This window comes from Chiloscyllium plagiosum, chromosome 9, assembly GCF_004010195.1.
Source record: "Chiloscyllium plagiosum isolate BGI_BamShark_2017 chromosome 9, ASM401019v2, whole genome shotgun sequence".
NCBI classification, from domain to species: Eukaryota; Metazoa; Chordata; class Chondrichthyes; order Orectolobiformes; family Hemiscylliidae; genus Chiloscyllium; species Chiloscyllium plagiosum.
In genome coordinates this window covers 97667892-97695690 of record NC_057718.1, presented here as the reverse complement: position 1 = coordinate 97695690, position 27799 = coordinate 97667892, and the positions used below count along the sequence as shown (strand labels likewise).

Here is a 27799-nt window from a genome sequence, read left to right as displayed (position 1 = left end):
GTGTGGTTAAATGGAAGTAATTGTTTGAGTCGTGGTTTTCCGCCAGTAGTTTTAAGAAGGTGATCTCTTGTCTTTGGCCACATCCCTTTTTTGGCAGGAATTTGCTGCATTTACGCATTAATTGCCTCTCAAAAATGACATGGGTTGGAGGGTTTGAGCTTCACATTTCAAATGATAATAATAATTTGCGTAACAGGAGAAAAAGGTGCGGAAGGGTTGACAACTCGATTAATACTGAAGGGAACAGTACCATGGAGGAGGCAGTGATGATTTAGAGACCCCATAAACTCCATGGATATTCAAAGAGCAAGTTAAAACATTTGAACATATCATTTGTTGTTTGTAGGTAACAGGTCCCTTGATATGAATGTATGTTGCTCCTTGCAAGAATACATAACCTACATTTCAAGCTCAGATGACCATCTGAAATTAGTTGCTACTGTATCTATCAGCACACTCAAGATTGTTTGGCAAGTGCTGCCCATTTGTGGAATCACATCAAAAGAAGAAGTTTTGGTTACGATTTTGCAAGTGTGGACTGGTTAAGTACAAGTCAGTATTTTGCCTTTTTCAAACAAAGTAAGGGTCATGCTGCTTGATGTCACTAACCAATTATTGCAACGTACAGCCAAGGTAACACATCGACGCTGAGAGTCATGCACAATGCGGTTTAATGACATGCTAGACAGAATGTCTTTTGAGTTGACATCTGGTCATTTAAAATTTATTGTTGTTGTAAGGAAACATGCCCCCCAATGATCACGTGACTAAACCAAGCGGATGGAGTGAGGATGCAGATTGGTTACAATCTCACTGAATAGCAAATACAAGAGGCTGAATAGTCTAGCCCTTTTCCTATATTTCTGGGTACTACCCTTTATTAGGAAGATATAAATGCATTGGAGACAGAGCAGAAGTGATTTACACGAATGCTTCCAGGGATGAGAAACTTCAGCTATGAGGATAGATGAAAGACGTTGGGACTGTTCTCCCTGGAGAAAAAAAAGGCTGTGAGGGGATCAGATATAGCTTTTCAAAATCACATGTGGACTGTACAGAATAGAGAGAGAGAAGTGTTCCAGGTCATATTAAGAAAAATGAATAAGGGGGTTAAATATGAGGTGACATGGTGGCTCTGTAGTTAGCACTGCTACCTCACAGCACCAGGCACCTGGGTTCAATTCCAGCCTTGGGCGACTGTCTCTGTGGGGTTTGGACATTCACCCTGTGTCTGTGTGAGTTTGCTTTGGTTTCCTCCCACGGTCTGAAGATGAGTATATTAGGGCAGATTGGCTATGCTAAATTGCCCATAGTGTTCAGAGATGTGTGGGTTAGCCGTGGGAAATGTGGGGGTTGTGAGTCTGGCCGTGATGCTCTTGAGAAAGCCAGTATGAATTCAATAGACCAAATGGCCTGTTTCTTCCCTGTAGGAAGTCTATGATTTAAAGTGACTTGCAAATGAAGCACGGCTGATGTGTAAAAAAGTTTTTTTGTCACATAGAGAGTAGTTAGGATGTGGAATGCACTGCCTGGAAATATGGCAGAGGCAGGTTCAATTGAGGCATTCAAGAGGGGCATTAGATGGTTATTGGGATAAAAATGGTGCTTAGGGATTTGGGGAAATGGCAGATGACTAGTTCAAAAACACCTTCTTTCCTGCTGTTATAAGACTGCTGAATGGACCTTTCAAATTTAAAATCTAATGTTGATCTTGTTGTTTGTTTACCTTCTCTGCAGCTGTAACCTTGTATTCCTTGCTCTGTTCAATCACCCTATGATCTTTGTATGCTTATGGTCTGCTTATGAACTACACACAAAACAAAACTTTTCACTGTACTTAGGTACACCTGACAATATTAAATCAAACCAAACTAGGTAAGAGAGCTTGTATAGTCACGATGGGCCGAATCTCTTCCTTGGGGCCATAACAATCCTGTGCTTCTGTGACACAGGGCCTTTTTCACCGACAGAGCTTGGTATGAGGCTGGAGAAAATTTGCAGGGTCGTGGGGTGTGTTGGTATGCAGAGAAAATTGGAAAAATAAGGTGAAGGTGACATTAGATTACCTACACTGTGGAAACAGGCCCAACGGCCCAACAAGTCCACACCGACCCACAACCCACCCAGATCCATTCCCCTACACCTAACACTACGGACAATTAAGCATGGCCAAATCACCTGACCTGCACATCTTTGGACTGTGGGAGGAAACCAGAGCATCCGGAAGAAACCCACGCAGACACGGGGAGAATGTGCAAACTCCACACAGCCTGAGGTGGGAATTGAACCCGGGTCTCTGGTGCTGTGAGGCAGCAGTGCTAACCACTGTGCCGGCAAGAAATGCAGCACGCAACGTAGTTGGCAGGATTCGACTCTACGCTGGGTAACCCCAATGGATTTCTAATCCAACGCCTTAACCACTCGGCCACGACTACATCGATTGGCGAGCCAGGTAGGATTCTTAAAGAAAAAAAGGACTTGCATTTGTAGAGCACCTTCTGTAACCACCAACATATCAAAAAGCCCAAGAGACAATGAAGCGCGTTTTTGGCTGATTGATGACTAAATATTGGCAAGGACACCTGAGACATCTCTCTTGGTGATCTTCAAAATAATAGGTGCGGGAGGGGAATTCTTTGCAAACAGCCACAAGGGAAGTTGGGATATGCATTCAAATGCTCCACCCTAACACTGGCACCTCTGACTTCGCTGGGATCATCTGTCTACATTTTTGGACAGACTTGAAACCCAAGCTTCATACAAAGAACAAATGTAGGCCACTGGGCCCTTCAAGCTCCTGTACTCAATAAGGTCACGGCTGATCTGATTTCAATTTCAACTCTTGCACATGCTCTGATAATCTTTCATCCCTCTTGGCATTCTAGAACCTTTCTATCTTTGTCTCAAAGATGATTAACGATTCTGCATCCACTGTCCTTTGCCAAATGGAATTCCAAAGACTCTGAGCTCTCTGAGAAAAAAAAGTTTCCTCATCTTTGTGTTAAATTGATGACCACTCATTTTTAAGCGATGAACCCTGGTTCTAGGTTCTCCTACAAGAGGAAACAAGAGGAAGGTGGCACTATGGCTCAGTGGTTAGCACTGTTGCCTCACAGCACCAGGGTCCCAGGTTTGATTCTGGCCTCGGGCGACTGTCTGTGTGGAGTTTGCACAGTCTCCCTGTGTCTGCATGGGTTTCCTCTGTGTATTCCAGTTTCCTCCCACAGTGCAGGCCAGGTGAATTGGCTGTGCTAAATTGCCCGGAGTGTTAGGTGCATTAGTCAGAGGGAAATGGGTCTGGGTGGGTTACTCTTCAGAGGACTTGTTGGGCCGAAGGGCCTGTTTCCACACTGTAGGAAATCTAATCCTTTTTTTAGCTTCCTGGTCAAGTCCCCTCAGGATCTTATATGTTTCAATTTAGTTACCTCTGACTTTCTTAAACTCCACAGGATCCAGCCTAGTCTGTCTAGCCTTTCCTTATGAGGCAACTCACTCATTCTATATATTAGTCCAGTAAACCTTCCCTGTACTAGTTCCAATCATTCCGTACATACACTGACCAGTCTTGTATATAGTCTCAGGCAGAATGGCTGAAAATTCTGCAAATATAATGACCTCCAAAATGACTTACATTTTAATTATTTTGAAGACATTTAAGAGAGGCCATTTTTATAACACGTCAGTGCAAATGACCCATAGCAATTTACACACAATAGATGGTTTGACTGCAGTGGAACCATTGTGACAAAAGTGCTTGGGACAGAATAGCTCAGAATTCTTCAACTGTAGTGTTCCAATAATTATTAAAGTTGCACTCAAACTTGAGGTTTGAATTGCTTGTTGCCTGTGTCCTGACTGGCACCATGTTCTATTCACCTATCCCTCATGTGTTCACTGACCTTCATGGGCTCCCTGTCAAGCAAAGACTCAATTTTAAATTTCCAATCCTTGCTTTTAACAATCAAACTAGCTGAAACCCTCCATGCGGTTCCTATCAATATCTAAGTTATTAAATCCACAGTAAATACAGATAATAACCTAAGACACCACAACAAAGGGAAATGAGCTCATTAGCTAGACAGCCTGTTCAGGAACACATGGCTATAATTGGTGTGTAATGCAGATGCATTCTGGCTACCTGTCACATCAGAAATGTAACTGCTCAACTGCAAAGACCAAAGACAGAGTTCAAAATGCGACCAGACCTGAAAAGTTAAAAATCACACAGAGAACACAGGGGGCTAACACCTTCAACATATTGGAAATGTGTTGCTGGAAAAGCGCAGCAGGTCAGGCAGCATCCAGGGAACAGGGGAATCGACGTTTCGGGCATAAGCCCTTCTTCAGGAATGGGGAAAGTTTGTCCAGCAGGCTAAGATAAAAACAAACTTTCCCCATTCCTGAAGAAGGGCTTATGCCCGAAACGTCGATTCCCCTGTTCCCTGGATGCTGTCTGACCTGCTGCGCTTTTCCAGCAACACATTTCCAGCTCTGATCTCCAGCATCTGCAGACCTCACTTTCTCCACCTTCAACATATTGTCTAGCTAACACCAATTGTTACAGTTAACCTGAGAATCCAACTTTTAAAAAAGCTTTGTGATTTACACATGAAAGAAGTGAAACTATCATGGTATTCAAACAGATGAAAGACTCAACAGACAATCAAGGTATTTTTCAATGTATAATTCCAGTTACATCACACTGTAAACTTTTGCTATAAATTCTGTGCCTTACAATTGTGTCCTCCACAACCACCTGATGAAGGAGCGGCGCTCCGAAAGCCGGTGCTTCTAATTAAACCTGTTGGATTATAACCTGGTGTTGTGTGATTTTTAACTTTGTACACCCCAGTCCAACACCGGCACCTCCAAATCAGACCTGAAAAGAAAATGGTTGTGGGGAGTGTGTTTGCAAAGCAAATTGAAGTTAGAGGAAATTGATCTTGGATCGTGAAGATCTGAGATTGTGGATATGTCACTTTCAACAATGGGAAAGACAGGATGAAGATTATGTGTGGAATGCATATCTGGATGAAGAAAAGGAGAAATTTGGAGGAACAGCGCACAAGATTAAAGAAGAATGACCATTAAATGGGGAAAATGGGAAACAAACTGCTTGAAAAGAATGATATCAGAAGGAAGATACTGAAACTATTAAGTACTGTCCAGTTTGTAGACTGACTAATTTGCCATAAAATGCAAAATTATTTTTCTCATGTTAAATCATGGGTTGGGATCATTTGTCATGGTGAAACCTTTTCACCACTCATTGAACATTCCCAGATGCTTTTAATTATTTTGAAGATGTTTAAGAAAGGCCCTTTTATAACATGTCAGTGCAAATGGCCCATAGCAATTCACATGCAATGGATGATTTGACTGCAGTGGAATCTTTGTTAATTGAGCATTTAGGGAGAATAGCTGAAAATTTGACGTTAAAAATCACACAACTCCAGGTTATAGTCCAATAGGTTTAAATGGAAGCACACTAGCTTTCGGAGCGACGCTCCTTCATCAGGTGATAGGAGCATCGCTCCGAAAGCTAGTGTGCTTCCAATTAAACCTGTTGGACTATAACCTGGTGTTGTGTGATTTTTAACTTTGTACACCCCAGTCCAACACTGGCATCTCCAAATCATGAAAATTTGACAACTGTAATGACCCCACAACTGTTACAGTAGCACTTAAACTGGAGGTGATTTAACATGCTGTTGCTTGTGTTCTTTACTGGGGTTGGTTGGATATGTGGCTTGCAATGTCGAGTGTTGCCAACAGTACGGGCTCAATTCCCGCACTAACTGGTGAAGGTCTCTTCTCCTTAACCTCTCCCCTGAGCTCAGGCATGTTGACCCTCAGGTGAAACCACCACCAGTCATCTCTCTCTCTCTCTCTGTATAGTCCAGCATGGCTACCTTACTGGCTCTGTGTTCTGTTTATTTATTGTCCTTACCCATCCAGCTGGTCGTGGTGACAGTTCTGGAACATGCTGTTGAAGAATCCTTGGTGAATTTCAGCAATGCAACTTGTCGATGGTACAAGTTGCTACTAGGTACTTGCAAAAGAAGCAATCTTTTTCACACAGTGAGCAGTTACGGTAGAGGGATATGGGCCCAGGACAGACAGGTGGCACCAGCCAAGTTTGGGATTATGGGAGGCAGGGACTGGTTGGACCGAAGGCTCTGTTTCTGCGCTATATGACTCTACAATCTGGAATGCACTTTCCGAAAGTGTGGTGGAGCCAAAATCGACGAATTGCAGAGGAAATCGGATTGTTATCCAAAAGGGAGCATTCTGAAGAAGAGTCATATCAGACTCGAAATGTTAACTCTGCTTTCTCTCTGCACAGATGATGCCAATCCGGCTGAGTTTCTCCAGCAGTTTCTGCTCCAGATTTCTGGCACCTGCAGCTCTTTGTTTTACTTAGTTTTCTTATTCATTCACGGGATGAGGGCATCGCTGGCTCGGCCAGCATTTATTGCCCATCCCTAATTGCCCAGAGGGCAGTTAAGAGTCAACCACATTATTATGGGTCTGGAGTCACATATAGGCCAGACCACGTAAGGATAGAAGTTTCCTTCCCTAAAGGACATTCGTGAACTAGATGGGTTTTTCCTGACAATCAACAATGGTTTTCATATACCCTCAATCCCAGATTTTTACTGAATTCAAATTGCACCATCCGCTGTGGAGGCATTCAAACCTAGGTCCCCAGAACATTACCTGTGTCTCTGGGGTAAGAGTTGAGAGTGTGTTGCTGGAAAAGCACAGCAGGTCAGACAGCATCCGAGGAGCAGGAAAATCCAGCATCTGCAGACCTTACTGTCTCCTCTCTGGGATAAGAGTCCAGTGTTAATACCACTAGGCCATCACTTCCCCCTCATTAGGATGTGTTAAGTGTTACTGGGAGATGATAGGGGAAAGGCAGAAGGAGAATTGCTCGTCCAGAGAGCGGGTGCAGATACAATGGGCTGAATGGCTTCAATCAGTGCTACAAGAATTCTGCAAAATCAACCAAAACAATGCATTGATGATCAGTGACACACATGCTGTAAAACAAAACTCTGAGCAACACCTGCTTAACGTGCTCCCGCTTCTGGTATTTTTCACTGTAATACTGCTCCTGTCTCAGGTTTAACAGCTGTTGCTGCTGTTGTTCTTTGAGCTCTGCTAACTTCTGCGTCATCTCTGCGTCAAGGGCAGAAAGCTCTTGCTCGACGCTGGAACTGGGATGTTCCGGGCTCGCTGATTCAGGCCTGTCAGTTCAAAAAGAGAAACCGTGTCATGTCCACATTTTCACACCAAAGTAAAAAAAATCTCTAAATATTTTTCTTTGTGCCTGTTTGTCGATATTTGAGACTGTATCATACATGCAGAATACCTCAATTGGCATGCTCTGAAGAGTCATCGCGACTCGAAACCTTAGCTTGCTCTCTCTCCATGGATGCTGCCTGACCCACTGTGATCTCCAGCATTGGTTGTCTTCAGTACAGACTTCAACACCAGCAACAACTTGCTCCTTCTCTGATAGACAAAGATGAACCTAAGGACTCTTTGTTTCACTCAGCTCAAATCATAGAATCTCTACAGTGTGGAAACAGGCCATTCAGCTTTACAAGTCCAGACCAACCTTCCGAAGAATAACCCACCCAGACCCATTCCCTTACTACTATACATTTACCCCTAACTAATGCACCTAGCCTACACATCCCTGAACACAATGCACAATTTTAGCATGGCCAATCCAACAAACTTGCACATCTTTGGACTGTGGGAGGAAGCCAGAGCACCCAGAGGAAATCCACATGGACACAGGGAGAACATGCAAACTCCACACAGTCACCTGAGGCTGGAATTGAATGTGGGTGCCTGGCACTGTGAGGCAGCAGTGTTAACCACCGAGCCACCGTGCTACAAAGACCCAGTCAAAAGAAGAGTCAATTTTCTCTTGTTGTGACTGGCATTTCCTAATTATCTTTTATGTTTCCCAGCCACTGATGCCCTGCATATCCAACATTGTGAATATTTCCTTGTTAATTGAAGAAAATGATTGTTTAAAATATTCAAATGATACGAGAGGTTCCTGCCTAGTTTAGCCTCTAAGAATCCTCATTCATGTTTTCCAATCCCTTTTCTGCCATCCTTGTCTGTCTCTGTGGCACGGTGCATCTCTGCAGGCCTTTCCAATTGACCTGCACTGCTCCAAGTCTGGTTTCCCTTCCCCCCGCTGCACCCGATTTCCATCACTTCACCATTAGTGGGTGCTCCTTCAGCCACCTAGACCCTGAACTCAGGTATTTTCTAACTTCACGTCACTGTCGCTGTGTCAAAATCCTGGAATTCCCTCCCTAATGGGTCCATGAATAGCACATGGACGACGGCGGTTCAAGAAGTCAGCTCGCCACCACCTCCTCAAGGGGCAACTAGGGACGGCCAATAAAAATTGTTGACCCAGTCACATCGCGGGAGTGAATAGAAGGAAAAAAAATCCTCTCTGCCTTTGTATCTCTCTCTCTCTTTAAGATACTCCATGAATTCTTCCCCATCTTTACCGATGTCTCCTTAAATTGCTTAACTTCAAAGATAGTCTGATCCCGTTTTTGCCAATCATTGTGTGCTGTTTTGCGGTGCTTGAGGAAGGCACGTGGTTATTCTTAACATCAGCTGATTCATTCTGATCCCTTTGAAACAGTTTGACAGGCACTGAAGAGAACAGCAACAAGTGCCAAACAAAAGTGGAGACAGGACAAGTAAATATGGTGAACTCATCAGTTACACAAATACACAACCATGGGGGATTCACCAAAGGAGACAAACTGGAAATCTGCAGCTCAAGGAGAAAATACTTGAAAGATAAAGCAGATCTGACAGCATCTGGAAGAGTAAAGGATGGATTATAGAGTCAGAGAGATGTACAGCATGGAAACAGACCCTTTTGGTCCAACTCATCCATGCTGACTAGATATCCTAAATTAATCTAGTCCTGTTTGCCAGCGTTTGGCCCATATCCCTCCAAACCCTTCCTATTCATATACCCATCTAGATGCCTTTTAAATGTTGTAATTGTACCAGCGTCCCCCACTTCCTCATTCCATACACAAACCACCCTCTGCATGAAAAAGTTTGCCCCTGAGAGATCCCTTTTAAATCTTTCCCCTCTCAACTTAAACCTATGCCCTGTATGATGTGAAGTTTCCGGTGTTGGACTGGGGTGGACAAAGTCAGAAGTCACAGGGCAACAGGTTATAGTCCAACAGGTTCATTTAAAATCACAAGCTTTCAGAGTGCTGCTCTGTTGTCAGGCGGAGTTTTCATGAAGGAGCAGTGCTCTGAAAGCTTGTGAATTTAAATAACCTGTTGGATTATAGCCTGTGGTCCTGTGACTTCTGACTTTGCCTAATCCCTCTTGCTTTGTCCTCCCCCAACCCTGGTTTAAGGTGGCCTGTTTATTAAAGGGAGCACGTGCAAACTCATCAAAATCGCTCAAGGATCAATGGTGCTAATTGTAACTCGCTGGATGAATAATGAGTGATAACGCGGCTATGTTAAAGAACATGGTGTTGCAGGACCACAGAAGTGTTAGGGCACACAGAAGAGTCCATTTCACCCATAGGGACTGACTGAGAGGAAGAAATGGATGCCCATTCTGATCCCAGTTTCCAGTACCCGTCCTGTAGCCTTGCTGGTTCCAGCACTTCAGGAGCAGCAAATTCCAGACACACACCACCTTCTGGGTGAACAAGTTTTCCCTCAAATCTCCTCTAATCCTCTAGCAAACACCTTCAGTCTGTGTCTCCTGGTAACTAAATGCTTTGCTGGGCAAAACAAGTCTGTCCTATCCACTCTACTTGGACTGCTCATTACATTGTACACTTTAATTAAATAATTAAATTGAATTAAACCGTCAGCCTCTAAGGAAAACAACAAGCAATCTGTCCTCAATGCTACAGCTTTCAAGATTGACCAATATTCTCATAAATCTCCCCTGTCCTCTCTCTAGAATGATTATGTCCTTTCGATAATGCAGTGACCAGAACTCAACACAAATCGCCAGCTGGGGTCAAACCAGTTCCAGGACCACATCCCTGGTTTTGTTTTCTATACCTTGTCCAACGAAGGAAAGCACTTGACATGCTCTTTTTACCCTTAGCCATCCATCCTTATACCTTCAAGGACAAGTCCTGTGCACTTCTTTCCCAATGTCCTCCTGTTTATTGTGCACTTCTGAGTTTTGTTTACCCTCCCCAAATGTATTACCTCAAGCTTCTCCATACTGAACTCCATTAACCATTTTTCTGCCCAGCTAAACCACCAATCATATTCTGGAGTCAGCCGGTGTCCTTTTCACTATCAACAACACAGTCAATTTTTGATTCATCTACAAATATCCCAATGATGCCTCCCACAGTTCAGTCCAATCATTCAAAATCATTACCATAACAAATCATAGTTGAACACATTATAAGTTAAGAAGCAGATATTACAGGACAGCTGGGAAATGGAGTAGCAGGCAGAGTTGCAACATTGCATACACACAGCATATGGAACTCTAATGGTGAACTCTCTTAAAGGCATGGTGCACATTCAACATTAGTCATTAGGCACCTGTTCTATCCTTCCTCGAATCATCCATTTTCTAACAGGGCAAAAGGCAACTTAGTATCACTCACCAGCAGCTGAGTTTTGGAGACAGCAGAATTGTTTGGATCCCCTCACATCAAGGATTGAAAGATCATTAATAAATTTAGCACCAGGCCAAGTTGTGGCCAACACGAAGACAGGGCCTTCATCAGTGATTGGGAATATCATGCATGTTTGAATTTACAGCTGCCACATTGCCAATGGTGGGTGCGTGGGTGTCTACGGCTGATGCCAATGCACAAGAGCTGTGTCTTTTTGCAAGACTCCACAGGTCTCTGTATGTAAATCTGAGAGGGGGTGCTTGGCCACTAGGCGGGGCTGCATCGCAGGGAAACCACCAAAATATAGAAGTATTTGAGTCACCTTTTCGAGTCCTGATACATCAGTTCGATTCATTAAAAAAGTGAATGGGATTGGGCTCACACTAAGCTCTTCCCCTTTATACTGGAATTAACTGCGAAATGGAGGATTACGATTTAAAATGTAACTTAATATTGAGTCCTGTGGCGTATTGCGAGAGCTGACGTACATTGACACACTGGAAAGAACAGGAATATTTTCAAACTTTGCACCATTTTGGAATTACGGGGGGCTTGGCAAGCTCATGGTTCCCTATTGGCTTCTCAATGACAAGTTTGGGTTTCTTTGGGTTGGTAATGTCATTTCCTGTGGTGACATCATTTCCTGTTCTTTTTCTCAGGGGGTGGTAGATGGGGTCTAACCCGATGTGGTTGTTGATTGAGTTCCGGTTGGAATGCCATGTTTCCATGAATTCTCGTGTGTGTCTCTGGTTGGCTTGTCCCAGGATGGATGTGTTGTCCCAGTCAAAGTGGTGTCTTTCCTCATCCGTATGTGAGGATACTAGTGACAGAGGATCATGCCGTTTTGTGGCTAGTTGATGTTCATGTATCCTTGGTGGCTAGTTTTTTGCCTGTTTGTCCAATGTAGTGTTTGTTATAGTTCTTGCACGGTATTTTGTGAATGATATTAGTTTTGCTTGTTGCCTGTTTAGTGTCTTTCACAAACCCACCAACACACTAAAACAGCAGCTAATGAACTTGAAAGACTCTATACCGACAACAAGCAAAACTAATGTCATTTACAAAATACCATGCAAGGACTGTAACAAACACTACATTGGACAAACAGGCAGAAAACTAGCCACCAACTAGCCACAAAACGACATGACCCTCTCTCACTAGTATCCTTACATATGGATGAGGAAGGACACCATTTTGACTGGGACAACACATCCATCCAGGGACAAGCCAAACAGAGACACACACGAGAATTCCTAAATGCATGGCATTCCAATCGGAACTCTATCAACAAACATATCGAGATAGACCCCATCTACCACCCCCTGAGAAAAAAAGCAGGAAATGACATCACCACAGGAAATGACATCACCACAGGAAATGAAATTACCAACCCAAAGAAACCCAAACATATAAATAGAAAGTAGGAATTTTCAGCATTGCTTCGCCTGTGGCCCACTGAAGATGTTCCTTAGTAGGGTGATGAAACGTCTGGAAATGAACACTCCAGCTCAGCGAGCAAACCTACATCCAGGGACAGGGGTTCTAAGATTCCAAGTGTCACCCCATGTTCTTTCCCAGCTTGTTCACACAATGGGGACAATGTGCCCCCAGGAAGGAAACATGGGCTGAAATTACCTTATTCCTTCCAATACACTGCTTAAGCAAAACGTCCCCTGTCCTACAAGGCTCATTTCTGGCTGGATCTTACATTTTCTTTTGGTTAGCTGTGTTGGGTTTTTGGAGAGATATGAGACCTCGCAACATTTTTCTCCATGCCTGACCAAACGTTCCTTACTAACCACCAACCCTGCCTCTACGGCATCCCTCACATCTGGCCCTAACCCTGTTTTTCTGACAACAATTCACCACTCAGTGGCTATACAGTGAAGGACGCCCATTTCAATTCTCCTTCCCACTCCCTTTCAAATCCAGTCCTTGGTAGTATAGTGGTTAGTATCCCTGCCTGTCACGTGGGAGTCCGGGGTTCAATTCCCCACCGGAGAGGCTGCTACATTGGGGTGGCACGGTGGCTCAATGGTTAGCACTGCTGCCTCACAGCACCAGGGTCCAAGGTTTAATTCCAGCCTTGGGCGACTGACTGTGTGGAGTTTGCACATTCTCCCCGTGTCTGTGTGGGTTTCCTCTGGGTGCTCTGGTTTCCTCCCACATTTCAAAGATATGCAGGTTAGGTGAATTGGCCATGCTAAGTTGCCCATCGAGCTAGATGAATTAGACAGAGGGAAATGGGTCTGGGTGGGTTACTCTTTGGTGGATCGGTGTGGACTGGTTGGGCTGAAAGGCCTCTTTTTCACACTGTAGGGAATCTAATCATATGACTGTCCTTGGCCTCCTCCATTGCCACAACGAACCAAACTGCAAATTGGAGGGACAACATCTCACCTTCCGCTTGGGCAGCCTGGAGGACTCAAAGTTGAGTTCTCTAATTTCAAATAATCTCCCTTCCCAGCCCCTCCCCCTCCCTTCCACTGCTCTCTGCCACCAAGCGGATTAATTCCTCCCATTGATCAACCAGATCGTACCCTCTACCTGTCTTCACCTATCCCCACTTCACTACCCTGCCTCCAACCACCCCTTTATCTGCAGCTCTCCCCACACCCAACCCCAGTTCTGAAGAAAGGTTATACCTGAAACATTGACTTCTCCACCTGCTGATGCTGTCTGGCTTGCTGTGTTTTTCCAGCTTCCTGCTTGTCTGTTCCAGTGAAGGACAGACAGCCCTTGAGTCTGTGTCATCATTGAGAGGCTCACTGTGCATCCAGGCAAACATTGGCAATCTAGCATCGCCCTGCACCAGCGATGTGATGCCACAAAGCCACAGTGTTGTATCCCAACCCCTCCACACACACAACCAGCATGGCTGGCACTCCCGATCACCCTAGTTACCGTTTAAACACTGGGCCATCCACTTCCCTGTCCTTCAGTACAACCCGCATGAAGACCCTGTCTGTGTCCCTGCTACTCTTAACCCAGTGCCCAGTAATTAACAGCCCAAGTCTGGTATGACCCTTTTATGAAGGAGTCTGAAGGAGACTCAGACCAGAAGCGACTCTGTTCCTTTCTCCACAGACGCCTGCTCAGTTTGTCCAACATTCTCCATGTTTGTTTTGGATTTCCAGCATCTGCAGTATTTTGCTTTTCTTACAGCAGAGATAAGCCATTTGGGCGTGCCTCGCCAGGCAATATGTTAGGAAGTAGGATAGAGAAACAGGAGAAGGCCATTTGGCCCATCAAGCCTGCTCCACCCATCAGTTAGATCATGGACTGCCATTGACTTCAATGTCATTTCCCCACATCACCCTTTGATACCTTTCAATAGACAGATACCTATTAATGTCTTCAACGTGATTGAGCCCCCACAGTACTCTGCATGAGAGAATTCCAAAAATGACCACCCTAGACTGAAGACGTTCCTCCTCATCTCAGTCCTCAGTGGCCCTATCTCTTATTCTGAGATTGTACCCCGTCTTTTAAGAGCAACTGTGCAAGCCAGGACAATCATCCTTCCCGCATCTACGCCCTGCAAGATCACGGCTGTTTTGACTCCACTTTCCTGTCTGTCATTCATGACCCTCCACATCCTTGTCAATAAACAGACATTCAATAAACTTCCCTCCAATACCAATGCTCACTAGTTGCAATGTCCACCATCTACAAGATGCACTGCAAAAATCTACCAAAGATCCTCAGACAGCACCTTCCAAACCCACAATCACTTCCATCTAGAAGGACAAGTTTCCCTCCAAGTCACTCACCATCCTGACTTGAAAATATATTGCTGTTCCTTCAGTGTCACTGGGTCAAAATCCAGGAACTTACCCCTCCCCACCCTCTGCAGCCCCCCCCCAACTAAAGGCACTGTGGCTCTATCTGCAGCAAGTGGAGGGCAGCAGTTCAAGAGGGCAGCTCACCACCACCTTCTCAAAGGCAAACAGAGATGAACAATAAATGCTGGCCCAGGTAATGACGCCCATGTCCTGTGAGTAGGTTAAAAAAAAGAATCTGCTCCTCATCTCTGTCTCAAATGAGAGTTGCCTTAATTTGAAACTGTGGTATGACATGCTTCTAAAATGAGAAAACTGGACTGTTTGTGTCACATGATGGGAAGATTTTGAAGAAACAAACGCAGTCATTTGAAACGTACAGAGAAGCTGTGCCAGGGAGAGGAAAAACTGACGCAGGGTTATCTACTCATTGACTTCGCTGATTACACTGAAAAAGTAATTGACCAGAACAAGGCATCTTCTCTAAAGTTAGCTGATTGAATGAACTCATCCAGGACTGGCTTGACAGCAATTTGAAAGCACTTTAACTTCAACTGAGCAACATAATATCACAGAGCATCGGTCTCTATCCTAGTCAAGCAGTGTTTAATTGGGTAATCCTTGAGCAAAGATACGACGAGTGCTGGTAATACATTAAGTAGAGACTGTGGCCTCTCATCCACACAAAGGTTGATGAGTCAAGTTGTAATAATCCCAGTCCCATGCCTCCAACGCCTGGAGGAGGAACGCCTCATATTCCGCCTTGGGACCCTGCAACCACACGGCATAAGTGTGGATTTCAACAGCTTCCTTATTTCCCCTCCCCCCCACATTATCCCAGTCCCAATCCTCCAACTCGGTGCTGCCCTCCAGACCTGTCCATCACTCCCCTCTCTGACCTATCACCTTCTCCCTCACTTTTATCCACCTATTGCTTTCCCAGCTATCTCCCCAACGCCAAGCCCCTCCCATTTATCTCTCGCCCTGACCCACAAGCCTCATTCCTGATGAAGGGATTATGCCTGAAACGTCGATTTTCCTGCTCCTCGGATGCTGACTGACTGGCTGTGCGTTTCTGGCACCACACTCTCGATATTGTAATATCTCACTTCCTTGATCCTGTATAATGTACCATGTTGATTATGCACAAGCTTCTGTCTTCCAGCTACATCCAATTAACTCAGACTTTATTTTTCCTAATAAAACAAATGGCAACTAAAAGGGATACCATTAAACAAATCATTCAATCATGAGCCAGCTTAGAAACCACCAGCTCAGATTCAAGCACAGTCTCTTCCCTGCTGTTATCAGACTTATAAACAGACCTCTCATACATTAGAGTTGATCTTTCTCTGCTCTGTCTCTGTAGCTGTAACACTATATTCTGTTCTATTAGCCTGATTTACTTACGTAACGTTTGATTTGTCTGGTTAGCACGCAAAACAATACATTTCACTGTATCTCGGTACATGTGACAATAATAACTCAAATCATATTAAAAATCAGACAAGAGACCATTCTCAATCAGCTTCCAGTTAAATAAATAAGAAGGACAAACAAACTAAAATTCTACTCTGCAGTTATTGTGCAGTCATGACGTGGAGGTGCTGGTGGTGGATTGGGGTGGACAAAGTCAGAAGTCACATGACACCAGGTTATAGTCCAGCAGGTTTATTTGAAATTACAAGCTTTCAGAGTGCTGCTCCTCCATCACGTGAAATAAACTGATAAAGGAGCAGCACTCTGAAAGCCTGTGAATTCAAATAAACCTGTTGGACTGTAACCTGGTGTTGTGTGACTTCTGACTTTGTCCAATCAGTAATTATTCCCCCCACCACTGTTGACTGAGGCTCTAAAATTAAAAGGTCCTAAAAACATTTAAAAATGCAAGTTTGACAATATTAGAATGAGATGAAGTTATCAATCGTGCTTTTGGAACGTTTTTCCCTTGAGGCCTTGGCATCCATCAGATGCCTGAGCTTGTAGTTCATTTCATAAGTTCATAAAATATAGGAGTAGAATTAGACCATTCTGCCCATTGAGCCTGCTCCACCATTCCATCATGGCTGATATGTTCCTCACCCTCACTTTCCTGCCTTCATCCTATAACCCTTCAACCCATCACCAATTAAAAATCTGTCCAACTCCTCCTTAAATTTACTCTCTGTCCACCGCAGTTTGGGGTAGCAAATTCCACAGACGCACAACCCTTTGGGAGGTACAGGCAGCAATTCCTTTTGGGAGAGGTAGTTTCTCCTCAACTCTGTTTTAAATTTGCTCCCCCTTAACCTAAGACAATGACCTCTCGTCCTAGAATGCCCCACAAGAAGAAGCATCCACTCCACGTCTACTTCATCCACACCTTTCATCATCTTGAATACCTCAATTTGATCTCCCCTCATTTGTCTGAATTCCAGAGAGTTTGGGCCTAAACTGTTCAATCTCTCTCCTCATACAACAAACCCCTCATCTCTAGGATCAAGGTGTTGCCCTGGGTGTACAACCCCGTTAGCTGAAGGGAATCGACACCTGTACCTGCACTAGCAATTCTCAGAGTTTCCCATTTTCAAAGCTAACCAGTCCAACTCTGCGCTGAGAAGGACAAGGGCAGCAGATTCCTGGGAACACCACCAGCTGCAGTTCTCCGCCAGGCTTCCCATCATCCCGACTTGGAAATACACAACAATCGGTGATCATTCTCATGGCCACTGTCACTGGAACTTTATCTTCCAGAATTATTTAAAATTCCACCAAGTGCAGTGGTCGGATTAGAAACCCCTATTCCCAGAAGCAGAGGTGTGGCTTCTGGAGTATAAACCCAGTGACATCACCGCCAGACAACTGTGGGGCACTTTGCATTTATTTCCAAAACCAGCAAAGAAACATTTGCTTAAACTGCCACGGTGATGTTACCAGTCAATCGCTGTTTGAGAGGATTCACTGATGCTGACGGGGTGGAGTGTCCATGTCATTACAAGCATAACAGAGTGTGGACTAACTGTGAAGGGCTCTCTGCAGCTCCCTTGCACAGCAAGATCCAAACCAGCCCACCCAACAGTACTTCATCTAAATCCGCACATTCATGTTAATCCCTCTCCCTTTTGGGTGGTATCCCTTTCTCTAAAGGGATGCTGTCTACTCTGCCATTACTTGCAAGTCTGGGGTGGAGTTTACAATAGAACCTGTGCTGTGGAAAAACTTGGGATGGAAACTGAGACAGCAGCTCAGCGAAGCAATTACTTGGAGATTCATCCATCCATTCATCCACGTAGTCAGTTCCTACTCTTCATTTCAATCTAGGGAAACTTTTATTACCCTGTGCTGACTCACAAGATTCATCTCATGCTGTGAATCTGCAATGTGACCGTTTAATGTGCCTGATGTATCATCCCTCAAGAGTCTGATGTTCAAGTGCGGCCGCGAGACGGATTTGAAACAAACTTCTGAGACAAATTGTTTCCGGGAAGGCCGGTTGGGAGTTCGGACAATTCCTCTGAAATTCCCACAAAAAGACTTCATCTCATTTTCTAACAGCTTGTAAAGTATCTTCCCATTTCCAACACTCAGCAGCTGCCTGTGCTGCTTATGTGAGGGAAACAGTGAGCGGTCAGTTTTAACAATGCAGAAAAGACTCAATGGATATCCCAGGAATTTAAAATAAAAAGGAGTTATTGCTTTTCATTACTGTAGAAGCAAACTACAACAAAGGCATTTCCAAACCCACACTCCTTAAAATTATTTTAACATAGGTTAACAAAGATTTAATTCATTTTGGGGGAAAATGTTTAGGCAAGATTAGATAACCTACAGTACAGAAACAGGCCCTTCGAGTCCACACCGAATCTCCACAAAGTAACCCACCCAGACCCACTTCCCTCTGACTAAGACACCTAACACGATGGGCAATTCACCAGACCTGCACATCATTGTGACTGTGGGAGGAAACCCACGCAGACACAGGGAGAACATGCAAACTCCACACAGACAGCTCCCTGGTGCTGTGAGGGAGCAGTGCTAACCACTGAGCCACCGTGCCAGCCACGTTAGAACAATGTTAGAAAGCACACACAATCCCACAGTCAAAAGTATTTGAGAATGATTCACCTACCTCCTCTTACCATCTCGCTTTGCTGATTTTTCCAGAAGTACCCTGCGCCTTAAATACTCGTTCTGAAACTCGCTGGATTTTGCAGTGTGTTCTTTGATCAAATCAGTGGTTTTTTTGTGGTGTTTCTTCACCAGTTCCTTCATTTCTTTGTAGTGTTTTTTCTGGAGTTTCACAAATGGTTTTTGCTGTCTTAGCTCTTCCACGGTCTGGGCTTCCACCTCTGCAGCGGTTTACAAAAACCAATTGATCACATTAAATTGCTTTGCTTTGTCCCTCTTGTCGTTAGTAAATACCTAAGGCAATAGTTCAGAGTGCCATACAACATAATATGATGCATCCTCAATGAAATAGATACAACGATGAGGACTAATGGGTGCACATGAATACTTGAGCAGGATTTTTTTCGATTAGATTAGATTCCCTCCAGGGTGGAAACAGGTCCGTTGGCCAAACTCCACACTGACCCTCCGAAGAGTAACCCACCCAGTCTTATTACCCTCTAACTATTACCTAACACTACAGGCAATTTAGCATGGCCAATTCACCTGATATGTACATCTTTGGACTGTGGGAGGAAACCAGAGCACCCAAAAGAAACCCAGGCAGACACAGGGAGAATGTGCAAACTCCACACAGACAGTCGCTGGAATCGAACCTGTGACCTTGGTGCTGTGAGGCTGCAGTGCTAACCACTGAGCCACCGTGCCCACCATGCTGCAGGGCTAGATGAAAGAGGAGAGGAACTAATTGAATGCTCTTTCAAATGGTTGACACAGACATGATGGACTGTCATGTTCTACAATTCTACAAATCTCTTAAATTAATTTAACTTGTCCTTAAAAATGATGAGGCAAAAGTGAGGACTGCAGATGCTGGAAACCAGAGTATAGATTAGAATGGTGATGGAAAAGCACAGCAGGTCAGGCAGCATCCAAGAGGTAGGAAAATCGATGTTTCGGGCAAAAGCCCTTCATCAGGACTGATTAAAAACGATGAACTCAGTTAAATTTGAAGAGATGAAGATGGTTAGAATCTGTGATTAAGGGAAGTTATTGGACTTTCCAATAAGGAGTTTCAGGATTGAAGGTGATTTAGCGGTCTGGATCAGAAATTGGCGAGCTGAAAGAAGACAGAGGGTGTTGGTTGATGTGAATGTTCATCCTGGAGCTCAGTTAGCAGTGGTGTGCCGCAAGGATCTGTTTTGGGGCCACTGCTGTTTGTCATTTTTATAAATGATCTGGATGTGGGCGTGGAAGGATGGGCTAGTAAACTTGCAGATGACAGTAAGGTAGGCAAAGTTGTGGATATTGCCAAAGGATGTTGTGGGACATAGGTAGGAAATAGGTAGGATGCAGAGCTGGGCTGAGAAGTGAAAAATGGAGTTTCATGCGGAAAAGTGTGAGGTGGTTCACTTTGGAAGAAGTAACAGGAATGCAGAGTCCTGGGATATTGATAAAATTCTTGGCAGTGTAGATGAACGGAGAGATCTCGGTGGCCATGTGCATAAATCCCTGAAAGTTGCCACCCAGGTTGATAGCGTTGTTAAGAAGGCATATGGTGTGTTGGCATTTATTGGTAGAGGGATTGAGTTTCGTAGCCACGAGGTCATGCTTCAGCTGTACAAGACACTGGTAAGGCTGCACCGAGAGTATTGCATACAGTTCTGGTCACCGCATTATAGGAACGATGTGGAAGCTTTGGAAAGAGTTCAGACAAAATTTACCAGGATGTTGCCTGGAATGGAAGGAAGGTCTTATGAGGAAAGGCTGAGGGAACTGAGGCTGTTTTTGTTGGAGAGAAGAAAGTTGAGAGATGATTTAATTGAGACATATAAGATAATCAGAGGGTTAGACTGGGTGGACAGTGAGAGCCTTTCTCCACAGACGGTGATGGCTAACACGAGGGAACACAGCTTTAAATTGAGGGGTGATAGATGGACTGTGCACTGGGCATGAAGTTAGCACTTAAACTAATTTCGGTTTTAAGCTTTTTGTATTGTACTTCTAAGTTTGATGTATGCATCTGAGCAGCCTTTGAGTATTTTGGAATCCCAGCAATTTTATCACAATCTGATTGAACCCTTTGAAACTCAGCTCCATGTAACATCTCAGTTTTACAAAACTAAAGTTCAACTATCTGATTGTGACTGCTCTCTCCTGTCTCACCGTATCCTAACGACTTTAAACATGAGCTGGCAGCTTTGAAATGATATTGGGTGACAAATATATGATGCTTTCAGACTATTTTGCCTGCTGGTTTAACAGGAGTACAAAAAACAAGGGAATACACATAGTTGAAACAACAAACGATGCATGAATGTATTTGAATGATAAAGATGCTCCACGATACAGTTTACAAGTGAAGGTTGCTGTATGATCACTCAGAAAGAGAGCATTCATTTTGCTTTCTGTTTTTATTTTTTGTCCTCGCTCTACAGAAACTGAGACAAAAAAGTATTAGATAAAACTTTTCTCTTTCATTTATAAGCAAACAATGTGATTTAAATTGTACAGATGGCATTAATGCACCTCTTGTTTGCTGTAATTATACATTGCGTGTCTTTTCCTCATTTGAAACAAAATATATTTTTCAATGACTGTTCCAAATGGTGGCTTCTCTGTCAGTGATTATTAATATTGTAGCAATTTTATCACACCGATTGTCAAGTGAATAATAATCACGCCACAACCATGAATTTGTAACTGCATTTAGATTAGATTACTTACAGTGTGGAAACAGGCCCTTCGGCCCAACAAGTCCACACTCACCGAAGCGCAACCCACCCATACCCAGTCCCCTACATTTACCCCTTCACCTAACACTACAGGCAATTTAGCATGGCCAATTCACCTAACCTGCATAGCTTTGGACTGTGGGAGGAAACCAGAGCAAACGTGCAAACTCCACGCAGTCAGTCGCCTGAGGCAGGAATTGAACCCGGGTCTCTGGCACTGTGAGGCAGCAGTGCTAACCACTGTGCCACCGTGCCTCCCACCTTGTCCTCTCTGCTTCTGTGTAAACTTGGATATACAGAAGTCTAATTTTTAAACAAAAGAGTCCATCAAATCAGGGTACAGCGCATGCATTTCATTCTTAATTCATCTCCATCTTTTTCTATATTTTAACATCTGGGATGAAAGTGATTTGAAGTCCTTGTGTCACGCAGAGTTTGTTAACAGCTTACCTGACAGGACGCTGTGCATGAGATCTTCTGCCTTACCAGTTGTCTTGACTGCAGCTAATGTACAACGTTTAAAAAAAAATTCAATTAGTAGAAAGGCTGCAAAAGCTTATGTCTTCACTTCTTAAAGAGAATTCTGTTGTGCTGAAGCTCACTTACCTGGTGGAGGCTGAACGTGGGTGACTTGCGTTGAGGGTTTGGATGTTTGGCTGGATGTGTGACTGACACCATTCTCCGTGAGAGCTGTCTTGGGATCATTATTAGGCTCTGTGGGAATGTCACCGGGTTCCGCCTGAGGGACGGACAAGAACAGCTTATTTAGGAATGAGGAAATCCATCAGTTCCACTGAATACAATGATTGCTGGATATCAACAAGACTATCCAACACTTGCTTTTGAACAAAAGCAAAACCCCTCCAACTCACAGATCAAAGGCCCGGTTTACTGCGTAAGTTCGAAACAAGGTTCCCACGACTGTTGCTGCACAATACTGATGTGAGACAATATCCGGATATATATGCATGAAGTTGGAACAAGTTTAAAAATAAAGCCCCTCAAATGAACCAGTCATTCCTGCCAAAAGCACTCTACGAAAATCAGTACCTCAGTTCCGCAAATTGAGTAAACGAGATTGTGGTGTCCAATTTTTCGATACATATTTTCAACATTCTAATCCAGTCCTCTCCTCCACTGGTTCTGATTTAGGCTTGTTTAAGTCAGCATCTGATTATCCCTGTGAATCTGCAGTTGCTGTCTTTATTCTCTCTCTCTCTCTCTCTCTCTCACACACACACACTCACTTTAATTTAAACTCCCACCCTCTCTGCAGGCAATTCAGACCCTGTGATGGCCAAACTCTGATGACCCGTTGCCATGGCACCAGATTGAGTGGTCCTCTGTGCTTCAGTTTGGATTTTTCACTCCTTGATGGTAATTACAGCCAATCAACAGGAAAATAAAGCTCTTCCACAGCATTACCCAGTCCCACCAGTGTGCGAACTCGCGCTGAAATTATATGGGCAGGGACGGCTGAGACACATTTGTCATTTTATGATTCATGACTGAATGATTAATTATATATTTACCAGTGATTAGCAGCAATGCCATTTTTATATGCTTTGAAAAGGGAATAGGGGCAGTTAATGACTTTTATTTTGCAGTCCACTCCATACCCCTTTTTCTGTCAGGTCTGTCTTTTCTTTCTTTCATCTATAATATCAGCAGCACAGGGAGAAAGAGCAGCAATGTAATTTAGCCATAACTATTACATTTTCAAAGTTCGTCTCTCCCAGGAATGTACAACAGTTTAAACATCTTGTTTTGTTAAAAAAGAAATTGCCTGAAGCAGGGCTTATGCTCTTTGGATGCTGTCTGACCTGCTGTGCTTTCCCAGCAACACACTCTCGACTCTAACCATCCTCTGCTATTGCCTATGGGCGGCACGGTGCCTCACAGCACCAAGGACCTGGGTTCGATTCCCGCCTCACGTGACTGTCTGCGTGGGTTTCCACCGGTTTCCTCCCACAATCCAAAGATTTGTAGGTTAGGTGAGTTGGCCATGCTAAATTGCCCATTGTGTTAGGTGCATTACTCAGAGGTAAATATAGGGGAGGGAGTGGGGGATCTTTGGAGGGGTGGTGTGGACATGTTGAGCGAAAGAGCCTGTTTCCACATTGTAGGGAATCTAATCTAATCTCCAGCATTTGCAATCCTCACTTTCCCCTGAAAAAATTCCTTTTCTTTTTTGACTCTTCAAAAGTTCTCTATGAAACACAGTGAAAGATTCGTAGAACTGTACAGCATGGAAACAGACCCTTCAGTCCAGCTGGTCCACGTCAACCAGATATCCTAAATGAATTTAGTGCCATTTACCAGCATTTGGCCCTAAACCCTTCCTACTCATCTACCCATCCGGATGCCTTTTAAATGTTGTAATTGTACCAGCCTCCACCACTTCCTCTGGCAGCTCATTCCATACACGTACCGCCCTCTGTGTGAAAAAGCTGTTCCTTCGGTCTCTTTTAAATCTTTCCCCTTTCACCTTAAACCTATGCCGTCTGGTTCTGGACTTCCCCACCCCGGGAAAAAGACCTTGTCCATTTACCCTATCCATGCCCCTCATGATTTTATAAACCTCTGTGAGGTCATCCCTCAGCCTCTGATGCTCCAGGGAAAATAGCCCCAGACAGTTCAGCCTCACCTTATAATTGAAAACCTCCAACCCTAGCAACATGCTTTTAATTTTTTTTCCAAACCCTTTCTAGTTTCACAACATCTTTCCAAAGCAGGGAGACCAGTTCTGAATGCAGTATGCCATAAGTTCATTTTCTGGTCAGTGATAACTCCAAGAAAATTGGCAGTAAGGGATTCATTGATGGTAACACCATTGAATGTCAAGTGGTTACGGTCAGATTGGCTCTAATTGGAGATCTCAATGAAGATGAGGATCGATCGAGACTGTGTCATAACCTAATTTACTTTTCATCTTTGCTGCAATATTACACCTCACCATCAACAAACTGCACTTAGGCACTGAGAGAATCTACAGAACAGGCTGAAAATAATTTGTACACCACCAGCTTCACTCCAGAGTCTTGTCAATCACTTCTCAAAGCCAATGAGAAACTGGAGCTTTCCCTGGATGCCTGGAAAACCTAGGATCTCTTTAACCAGCTACAGCGCCTTCCTCTGGCCTCCTCCTACCCCTGCACTCATCCATTAAGGTGCGACAGTTGAAAACATGAAACATTTTCCATATTGTGGGCGGCCTCTCTTAATGAAGAAACACAGAGATGGGGAAATTCACCATCACCTCCACTCTGCCAGCCCAACCCTCTGCCGACTGAGTATTTGAGGATCAGGATCGCAAAGTTGAGGCTGATGTCACGTCCTACTGGGCAGCAGAAATCTCCAAATACCTTCATTCAATGGAGACTTGGGTCACATATCTCAGGGAGTATGTACTGACCCTGGAGCGTGTTCAGAGGAGATTCAAGAGAATGGTCCCAGGAATGAAAAGCTTAACATATGAGGAATGTTTGAGGACTCTGGGTTTATACTCGATGGAGTTTAGAAGGATGAGGAGGGATCTAATTGAAACTTACAGAATACTGAATGGCCTGAACAGAGTAGATGTTGGAGAGATACTTCCACTGGTAGGAGAGACTAGGACCCGAGGGCACAGTCTTAGAGTAAAGGGAAGACCTTTTTAGAATGGAAATAAGGGGAAACGTCTTCAGCCAGAGAGTGGGGAATCTATGGAATTCACTGCCACAGAAGGCTGTGGAGGCCGGGTAATTGAGCATACTTAAGACTGAGATAGATACATTCTTGAGTATCAAGGGGATCTCATGGGGAGAAAGTGGGAGAATGGGGTTGAGAAACTTATCAGCCATGATTGAATGGCAGTACAGATGCGATGGGCTGAATGGCCTGACTTCTGCTCCTATGTCTTATGGTCTAATCTACAGCAGTCACTTCAGAGCACTGGAGGGGTACCAGCAGTGACGCCATCTACAATATCCTCCAAAACCAGTGGCAGCAAAGGTGTTCCAACAGCCAGCGTCCTTTCCCAGGCAAAAACAGCCAGCAGAAAGGCTGAAGTCACTCAAAGCCAGCTCTCCTAGACAGGGCATGTCATTCAGGTGCCAACCGCCTTACTTGGCACTCAGCAGCGGCCAAAGAATCCCAGTCGGACAACGGGAATGCTCTACGGAAGTTTGCAAAGCATTGCTGAAGGGATCAGACACTGCTGCCTACTCATGCGAGTTCCTGGCATGTGGCCGGCCAAAGTGGGCAAGGTTCCCACAGGAAAGGAACAACTGAACCAGTTGGCAGACTCTGCCAGCAACATGCAGTGGCAAAGTTGAGGCACAGGACGAGGTAGGAGAACCACCGAACACCTCATTAGCTCATGCCCCCAAGCACTACCTTGCCCCTACATGTGGCAGAACATGCAGTAGGCTTTGGGCCTATCAAATTGAATAGAATCAATTCACTGTTGATCCTGGAGGACAGCCGAAGGAGAGGCTGATCTTAATAAACATGAGAGCAAATTCCCTGACCCTGTACCTCCAATAGGAATGGGTTGCAGAGTCAGTGTTGCAGTGTTGAATCCTCTATTCTACCCAGCCCTCGTCTCTGAGTGTACTATCTCTACGAGAGTGCAGAGTTGCCAATGTTTTTGCCTCTGCATCACGTACAAAAGAAAACGCCACAAGACTGAGATGCAGTTCTACAGATGCAAGATGTTCTGCCTTTTGCTGGGAGGCAGTTTCCTCTCTGGCACAAGTCAGAACAGGGGTTTAACTCTAGAGGCCAGTACTAACCTACTTCTGCAGGTGGACATTAGAACCAGACAGCAGAGAAGGAAACCATTTTATCAGAAGAAATACAGAGGAAAGGCCGTGTTTGGAGATCCCTATAATCGAGAGCTCTCCAGGATCAGGTACAAGAGCTTAATCAGGTACAAGTGCAGGAAGGTTTGAAACTTTTGGAGTAATTTATGTTAAAACAATGCACCATATTGTGATGATCTGGAAATGCATTGTCTGAAAGGTGGGTAGAAGGCAGATTCCCTGGAACGTGCGCAAATAGAATTGGATGAATATTTGAAAAGAGCAGGATTCGGGAAAGATTGGGTTAGAACAGGATAAGAATCGAATAGCTGTTAAAGGCATGATGGGCCGAATGGCCACTTTCTGAGCCTAATGAGTTTGTCTGGTGACCTTAGGTATCCTGAAAGAATCAGTCTCACGTTCCTTCACATAAACACCCACAGGGAAGTTATAACTCCAGTCTTTTCTCAACCTAATTTTCAAAAACATTCACTTAATGAAATGCCCAAGGTTAAGGGGGTAAAACTCAGTCCAGGTTTGAGGGTAAACAGCCTGCTTTTGACTCATCCCAAAGATGGCAGGACAGATGTACGGGGAGAGACTGTCTCAGTTAGGAATGCATTTATAGCAGTTTAGAAAAATGAGTGGGACTGTGGGGGATCTCATAGAAGCTCGCAAAATTCTATTAAGACTAGACTGAGTAATGCAGAAAGGATGTTTCCGATGACCTGGGACCCCAGAATACAGGGTAGGACCTCAAAGACTGAGGTGAGGCGAAATTTCCTCGCCCAAGGAGAGATGGTGAGCCTGTGGAATTCTCTGCCACAGAAAGCAGTTGAGGCCAAAACATTTGATGTTTTTAAGAAGAAGTTAGTTATAATTCTTAGGGCTGAAGGGATCAAAGGCTATGGGGAGAAAGCGGGAGCAGAGGACTGAGTTGGATGTTTAGCCATGATCGTATTAAATGGTGGAGCAGGCTCGAAGGGTCGGCTGGCCTTCTTCTCTTTTCTATGTTCCAATCTTTCTTTGACTTACACTTAGAAACAGTTGCTCATTTGTCACTAGGAAAGTTGCCAACTCTGTCCAGAAACACTCCTGGAGATCCCATGGCAGGACCTCCTCCTGAAAATTGTGAACAGCCCACACTTTGCTCATTGGTCACCCACTATGTCTATCTTCTCAATGTCCTGCCTTTAAGCTCTTCGTAACCCGATTGGAAAACTTCCTGCTTTCAGCCAAACAGCCCTTTCTTTCCCATCCCCAGACTAATGGGCAAAGTTGTTGAAAGAATTGCTTAACATGTAAAAGGGATGAGAGAATTCTGGGGGTAGCTTGGAGAGACTGGCTTTGTCCTCCTTACTTTGTTCATGTGGTGTGGCCCTTGCTGGCCAGGTCAGTCACCCTGGGGAAGGTGCTGCTTTCCTGAGTTCTGGAAAGATGACAGGAGATCGATGATAAAGGCTGTCAAAATCACGAGGGATTGAGACCGAGAGATATTCACTCTTCCCTTGGCGGAATGCTCAAAAACATGAGGACGTCAATTTCTGCCAATTGGCAGAAAAAGGCCGTAGCCGACGCGAGAAAGAATTTTGTCACACACCAAGTAGCTAAGATGCCACTGACAGAGAGTATGGTGGAAGTGGATGTGATCAAGGGTTTATAAGCATCCTGGAGAGAGAGAGAAAGAGAGCGAGAGAGAGAGAGAAAGAGAG

The 27799-nt window shown here is 44.4% G+C and overlaps 1 protein-coding gene across 2 annotated transcripts in view; it reads right to left on the bottom strand.

Moving 5' to 3' along the window:
• Positions 1 to 27799, bottom strand: part of LOC122553084 (1-phosphatidylinositol 4,5-bisphosphate phosphodiesterase beta-1) — an 800648-nt gene that overhangs the window by 64110 nt on the left and 708739 nt on the right. For both annotated transcript variants that reach the window (XM_043696584.1, XM_043696585.1), the window contains exons 25-28: positions 21910 to 22042; positions 21754 to 21807; positions 18570 to 18789; positions 7073 to 7253 (exon numbers count right to left, since the gene is read on the bottom strand). In XM_043696584.1, the coding sequence (XP_043552519.1) occupies positions 7073 to 7253; positions 18570 to 18789; positions 21754 to 21807; positions 21910 to 22042 (588 nt within the window). The remainder of the gene's footprint in view (positions 1 to 7072; positions 7254 to 18569; positions 18790 to 21753; positions 21808 to 21909; positions 22043 to 27799) is intronic.